This window comes from Cariama cristata, unplaced genomic scaffold (assembly GCF_000690535.1).
Source record: "Cariama cristata isolate BGI_N322 unplaced genomic scaffold, ASM69053v1 scaffold6229, whole genome shotgun sequence".
In the NCBI taxonomy this organism is placed as follows: domain Eukaryota; kingdom Metazoa; phylum Chordata; class Aves; order Cariamiformes; family Cariamidae; genus Cariama; species Cariama cristata.
The window spans coordinates 13,600-20,880 of record NW_009637275.1 but is presented as its reverse complement, the minus strand read 5'-3'; the positions used below and the strand labels follow the sequence as shown (position 1 = coordinate 20,880).

The 7,281-nt window shown below is 52.1% G+C and overlaps 1 protein-coding gene across 1 annotated transcript in view; it reads left to right on the top strand.

Annotated features, from left to right (window-relative positions):
* Positions 1–2,641: 2,641 nt before the first annotated feature.
* LOC104167851 (solute carrier family 2, facilitated glucose transporter member 3-like) overlaps positions 2,642–7,281 on the top strand; it is a gene marked incomplete at its 5' end in the record, with an annotated part of 5,507 nt that continues 867 nt past the window's right edge. The window contains 8 exon segments of the mRNA XM_009708241.1: positions 2,642–2,737; positions 4,064–4,224; positions 4,542–4,782; positions 4,908–5,070; positions 5,732–5,919; positions 6,298–6,402; positions 6,826–6,927; positions 7,191–7,281. The exon segment at positions 7,191–7,281 is cut by the window's right edge and continues 32 nt beyond it. Of these exon segments, the coding sequence (XP_009706543.1) occupies positions 2,642–2,737; positions 4,064–4,224; positions 4,542–4,782; positions 4,908–5,070; positions 5,732–5,919; positions 6,298–6,402; positions 6,826–6,927; positions 7,191–7,281 (1,147 nt within the window).

Below are 7,281 nucleotides of genomic sequence, written 5' to 3'. Positions count from 1 at the left end.
CGTGCGTGATCCACATGATGCTGTGCGTGTCTTACCGTATCGATCACGAGGTTTGTTTCGTGATGCCAAAAGGGGGGTTCCTCTTAAAGCGTTTTTTTTGGGGGGGCGGTGATGACGTGACTCATAATAAAAACCTTTTTAAATTTCAAGAGGAAAGCAAAGCTTATCCTTTCCCCCCTCCCCGTTTGGAACCGGAGCTTTTGTCGGCACCAGAGCTGAGCCGCAGCCCGGGGTGAGCTCATGACTGCGTGTGGCTGGGCGCAGCGAGGGAGAAACACGCGTGGGGTGGGAGCGGGAGACGGGAGAGAACCCAGCGGCCCCCGGTGCGGGATGCCGGGGGATGCCGAATTGGCAAGGCCGGGACCCAAACCGCCGTGTTGATGGGAGATGTGATGGTGTGAGAAGAGGAGGCGAGAGAAAAAGAGAGGGTCTGGTCAAGGTCGCTCGGGGGAGGGCTGGGCGGCTGCTTGAGTTGGGTTCAACAAGTTGGGATGCTCTGGGATTTCCAGGCCGTGAAGGAGAAGGGATGCTGGTGAGAAGCATCTCCTGGATAATGAACGCCACTGGTGCCTGTGGTCGGAGGGAAGGGTTGGTGGTTTAAATTCCTGGCTGGTGTATGGACCTCAGCCTTGAGCCTTTGGGTAGGGATGGGTGTAGCTGTACCATTTCTGAGATTCCCGTTTGCCTTTTGGGAAGCGAGGCGCTTCCAGGAGTAACAAATGATCCATACGTGAGGTCGCAGTCTGGGTCGCTGGAGAGGGTGGTCTGATGTCTACGTAGCAGGGGATGAATAGCAGGTAACAACCAGGAGAAGAGAGTATGAAAGAGGGTAGAAGTAACCTCCTTGTGGTTTGGGTACGTGCCGGGTAGGGAAGGGGTGCCCACAAAGTGGTACCCTATGGTCCCTGCCACGCCCAGAAGCAAAAGGCCAGCAATGACCCCAGCAAGCCATGGCAAAGCAGCACCCTGGGGAGAAAGATGCTCTTGTGTTGAGTCACTGTGTGTCGAGCGTGTGGAGAGCTGGGTTTTGTCCTCGGCTTTGCTCTACCTGCTGACTAGGGATGACGTGGCTTGGTGTCCTAAAAATGCTTGGGTATCTTCATGCCCTTTTACAGGCATCGGGGTGCTTTGAAAGGGTTGTGGCCTTGTGGTTCTGTGCCAAATTGCCTTGTGACAAAAAAGAAGGGAGCGGGTGGCAGGGTGGCAAGGGAGAAGAAGGCCGAGGCTGTCTCCAGGTGTGAAGGCTACCTCGAGGAATCATCTGCCCCTTGCAAGGAAAGGGTCTTGTCCCTTCGTCTCCATCTGCAGGAAGAGACCTCAGCCTGAGACATTTACATGGTGTAGGTGGGGGAAACCAGGTCAGAGAGTAATTTCCCCAGTTTCTGTTTGCTGGGGCCTGACTGGTAGCTGTGTGAGGGTTGTGCAGGCCAGAAACACCGACACGCTTGGCTTGAAAGACTGGTAAGGGTGGTATGCGCGCTGGCAGAAGGTTATTGGCAAAAATTGGAGGCAGCCTTGGGAGCCACTGCTCCTGGGAGCTGAGCAGGAAAGCGAGAGGCTGGAAGAGCCGTGACAGTAAACCCCACGGAGTACTTTTCTTTCCTCTGCCAGCCTTAGGACAATAACTGGAAAGCCTTGGAAAAAAGGAACTGTTAATATTTTTGGAAAACCTTCCAATCCCTCCCGAGACAGAAACATGATCAGTCTAAATTGTGCCAACTCAGGACTGGCCGTCTAAGTGCCAACTCCCGAGTCGCCTGCTCCCCCGTGCCTCCCTGGCACTGGGCTGCCTTCAATGCCACCAACCTTAAACACATAGAAAATGTCAGGTGCTTTTTCATTGACAACATTTCTCGGTCTGTGGGACTGCTGATGTTGGACCTTCAAGCTTCCTCCTATGGCTTTGAGGGTTCGGAAGCTTTTGTTTTATTTTAATAACTAGAGATTCACGCGTACTCAAATTCCAGGGACTGTGCTTCATTTAAAATACCAAGTATTGCCACAGCTTCGAGAAAAACAAACGGGAAGGTTGGCAGCGCTGTTGGCTGCCATGCCAGATGCCCTGGGGCAGGGTTGGGAAGCTCCAGCCTGGGAAAAAGCGGGCCCGTTGCTGAAGAGTGCGTGTTTGAACTGTTAGGAGTGACTGCCAGGAGAGCTCGTGGGCAGATCCGAGACTGGATTTATGGGCAGATCCGAGACTCGGTTTATGGGAACTTGGCACTTGGCATGGGGAAGAGTTAGGCCTTCGTTTCATGAGACGCCAGAGATCAGCGAAAGCTTTTCTTGTAAAGCAGATCAACCCAAAATAACAGCCGCTAATGCAACCGGTGTATTTATTACTGATGAGCTGAGAATAGTTGATGAAGGTCAGAAGATAAATAAAAGGGAGGTCCTGACAGGCCCTCCTACTTCTAGTCACAGGATTTTGTCGTGCCGTAGGGTTGCGTCTCCCTTCCCAGGGTCTCGGTTAGCGGTGCCCACCTTTGCTGGATAAAAGCCCGTTCGTTCCTTGCCCTTGGCACACTTGCATGTGGCACCTACGAGCTGCGACTGCTGTTTATGCTGAAGAAAAAAAACTCGAGTCGTGTAGAAAGCACGAGTAACCAAATGAACTAAATCATTGTTTTCTTTCTTTCCACAGAAAATCACTGCGCCCCTTATCTATGCTGTTTCCATTGCTGCTATTGGATCTCTCCAGTTTGGGTACAACACTGGAGTCATCAATGCTCCCGAGAAGGTGAGAGGGAGGATGAGCTGGGGAGATGGTACGAGCCAGGGGCTGATGGGGAAACAGTGGTGTAGAAAGGAGAGGAGATGTCTCCCGAGCGGCTAATAATTTGGTTCTGGTTCGTGAAGTCAAGAAGACATTCAAAACTCCCTCTCGACTACAACAACGGACAGGACAGGCACGTTTGGGGGAGGAGAGCGAGCAAGCAGAGAGGTTAATTCTCTCAATTAGGAGTACAGAAGGGGCAGGAGGGCTCCAGCTGCCATTTCCCCGTAGGTCTCTATTTGGTATGTGGAGGAATGTGAGCCACTTCAGTTTTGAGTCAGAATAAACCAGCCATGGCAGAAGGAATGCAGAGAGCAATGCGCAGAAAACAGTTGAGGGCTGGTAAGGATTACAGTTGCTTTAGCGTACTTTATCCCCAGGACCATCTCAGGCTGCTTTTATTTATTCATTCCTCGTGTTGAGGGTTCCTTGTAAAAGGGTTGTGAATTCTGGCACTCTGACCAAGTCATCTCATGACTGTAGACTGAAACAGAAGAGAAGAGATGAACATGAGGAATGTGGTTTTCTTGCAGCCGTAAGATGGTTCCTCTCTCTCAGGAACTGACTCACCCAATACCACATCCACCCTGTCTCCGGGAATAGATGTCGCATCACTGGGGGTGGGAGGTGGGGGTGTCCTGCCTAGCTAATGTCCTGCTGCCATCTGCTGGGGCCACGGCCCCCTCAGCCCTTGCAGAATGTCCCTCATTATCCAAGAGGAGGCCTTGGAGATCAGCCCTGTCACATTCCCATGGGACAAGGAAGGATTGTTTGACATAATACTGCAGTTTTTCAGGCTTGCCTCAGTGAAACTTTGTGTGTCCCTTCAAACAATTTCCATCTCAGAAAGCCTGTCTCTGCTGCCACAGTTCTGGTATTGCCAGAAATGTTCCCTTCCATTCTCTGGTCACGTTTTCTTCCTCCCTCTTGCTCCCAACTGTCTCGCACCCGCTTCCAAGCACCACCAGTGACTTGCATCATCCAAAACCATTCACAAGATAACCCTGTTTTCCTTAATAAACACTGGCCCACCTCCCCCCGATGTTCACTGAAGCAATCTCTCCCTCATCATGCCGCTACCCGTCTACAGAACTTCTCAGTGAAAGTTCCTCTTTCTGCACTCTCATTTTCTCCTCGTATGACTTGTTGCTGCCTACTGAATTTTTAGGGACTATCCTTCTTGCCTCCGTGAAAACAAAAGGAAGACCTTAGAAGTCATCTTCCCCTCTCCGCAGCGCAAAATGCCTCCCACTGGGTTGTAACTCTGTCCTCTCCTGATCTCTCTCGCAGATCATCCAGAGGTTCTTCAACGGGACCCTGTCAGAACGGAGCGGGGAGGTTGTCTCCCAAGAGCTCCTCACCTCTCTGTGGTCCCTTTCTGTGGCCATCTTCTCGGTAGGAGGTATGATCGGCTCCTTCTCAGTCAGCCTGTTCGTCAACAGATTTGGCAGGTAAGTTGGGAAGAGGGAGCCAAACCATTGGGGTATTTTTTTCCCTTCTGCAGTGGAGCGTTGGGAGGAAGAGGGCAGAGGTGAGGGGAAAGGAGGAGGAGGAGGAGGAGGCGGCGGCTGGGGAGGAAGCAAGAATGTGCGATGTGGGCTGCAAAAAGAAAGAAGGGGTTGTAGGCCAAGGCAGGAGCTGAACAGCAATTACTCTGTTGTCCTTCTACCCTTGAGACTGGGGGTCATGGGTAGGTTTACCCCCCTCTCAATGGTTTTCTCACTGTATTGCCAGTTTAAGCTCAGTCTTGACTACTTTACCCTGGCAGGAGGAACTCCATGTTACTGGTGAACGTCTTGGCCTTTGCCGGTGGTGCTCTCATGGCCTTCTCTAAGATGGCAAAGGCAGTGGAGATGCTGATCATCGGCCGCTTCGTTATTGGCCTCTTCTGTGGTCTCTGCACTGGCTTTGTGCCCATGTACATAAGTGAGGTCTCGCCCACCAGCCTCCGTGGAGCCTTTGGCACCCTCAACCAGCTGGGCATTGTCGTGGGCATTCTGGTGGCCCAGGTAGGCTTGACACAACCTGATCCTGTCCTCAGGGGGAAAGGAGGGTACGTGGTCCTCATGTCATACTCATGGGTGCGAGGAATTGGAGTATTTAAATCACTCTCTCTCTCCAATTCTTGGTGTAGATCTTTGGCCTGGAGAGCATCATGGGGACTGAAGAACTTTGGCCGCTGCTTTTGGGATTCACGATCCTCCCAGCTGTCCTGCAGTGCGTGGCTCTTCTTTTCTGCCCCGAGAGCCCCCGTTTCCTATTGATCAACAAGATGGAGGAAGAGAAAGCGCAAGCAGGTAAGAACTGATCTCTGCAGGGGCAGATCTCTCTATTCTGGCTCCCGGCCTGCCCCGAACTTTGAGTGGGAGGCCAGAGCTGGCTCTGGAGCCTGTGGTGGATCAGGGTGTGATGCCCGGAGGGCACCAGGCCTACCCTCCCATCCGTCAGGTTCCACCAGTGCCAGGAGGTGTGAGAAACCTGGCATCCCAACAGAGACTTTGGGTGGGATTAAGAGGTGATGAGTGGCACCTGGCCTGGTGGGATAGAGCAGGGCCAGCTGCTGCAGCTCTGTCAGCTCCTCCGGAAAGGCAAGAAATAGGCTGGCATTTAACAAAGAGCTCGGAGGGTGTTTCCCTCTCCTACCGCAGAGGGCTGGAGTCAGCTCTGGCAAGCGTGCGAACGGAATTAGGGATCAAACCCGAGTCTGGAGATCAAGCAATGTGAGCGGGACCTGTGCCTGGTTTCTATGCTGATCACAGCACGCCAGCCTTTGGGTTGAAAAGATGAGCCAGGCTGCACGTAGAGGCTCGGTCTTTCCCACGTAGCAGCCCCAAACACTGACTGGCAGGTGGTCCAGTCTTACCAGCGTGCCCTCTCTGAAATAGCGGGGCCTGGGGGTGGAAAAACCTACTGGCCGTGGGTGTGTTATACCTGGCATTTTTGGATTCCTCCCTCCAGTTCTCCAGAAGCTCCGTGGTACGCAAGATGTGTCTCAAGACATCCTGGAGATGAAAGAAGAGAGTGCTAAAATGTCCCAGGAAAAGAAAGCAACTGTGCCAGAGCTCTTCCGTTCTCCAAATTACCGTCAAGCCATTATCATTGCCATCATGCTGCAGCTCTCCCAACAGCTCTCAGGCATCAATGCTGTGAGTTTATCCTCCTGTCCCATCTGCTGAGCCTCCCTTATCCCCGGCTACACTTGCAACTGATGTTGAGAGAACTCTGCTTCCAAAAACCTCTTTGTGCCTTTACTGGAGATCACTGTTTTGTGATATCGCAGAGGTTGCTAAGATGGAAGGTGGAGATTATATTGGCTTTCACTTTTCCCCCACACCCTGGCAAGACATTGCAGCCCTGCACCAAGTGAATGAACCTTGGCTGGGAGCATGCTGGTTTAGGCTGTGGAGTGCTTCGTAGAGAGGCCCAACTCCCTGTTGGGCCTGCAAGCCGTTAAGCAGAGAATGAGGGACATGTTCTCCGACACTGGAATCGTGACAGTGTCCAACTTCTGCTTCTCTTCCCAGGTATTCTATTATTCTACTGGGATTTTTGAAAGAGCTGGTATCACGCAGCCTGTATATGCCACTATTGGAGCTGGCGTGGTAAACACCGTCTTCACTGTTATATCGGTAAGTGGAATGGAGCCTTATGGTGAGAGGTAACTTGTCTGCCTGGGCTTTTTTGGGAGATATGACTGAAGATGAGTAGCCACGTTGCGGCAAAATGTTGGGCTAGGCAATGGCCTGTGAGAGCAAAGAAAAGAATGCATTAAAAGCATTGTGGGAGGAGAGGAGAAAGAGATACTGTTACCCTTTTAGAAGAAAGGGAGGGTGAAAAGGAGTGCATGGGGGAAAAAGAAAGAGGAGAGAAGTCAGTAGCAAGAACTAGGGAGGAAAAACTTGTGCCAAGGATGGAGCAGCCTGGTGACTGGCACTGAGGGCTACAGGCAGATACAGGGAAGAGGTGCAGGGCATGCTGAGCAAAGGAGCCTCTCTGCTCTTGCTGCCAAAGTCATGAATTTATTTTTTTTTCTCCTTCTGCCACATTTCCAGCTGTTCCTGGTGGAGCATGCAGGGCGCAGGACTCTCCATTTAGTTGGCTTGGGTGGCATGGCTGTGTGCGCTGTTCTGATGACTGTCGCTTTAGCTCTGAAGGTGAGTAATCGGTGTTCTTGTCCACGCTGACCCCAGCAGGGGACCTATAGGGCTATACACATGCCTTGCCCTGCAATTCTGCCCTGTAGGCAGGTACAACTGGGGCTAGAGCCCAGTGTGTGGTGGAGCGCACAACTTCCTAACGGTGGAAACCGTGCCACAGTGTTCACGGTACAGCTGAGAAAGTTGTGGTACTGGAGATGGCATTGTGCTCTGCCAGGTTTGCCTCAAATTGCAGCTGATCGTGTTTTGTTCCCTCGCAGGACATTGTGGAGTGGATCAAATACATCAGCATCGTTGCCACTTTTGGCTTTGTGGCTCTTTTTGAGATTGGGCCTGGCCCTATCCCGTGGT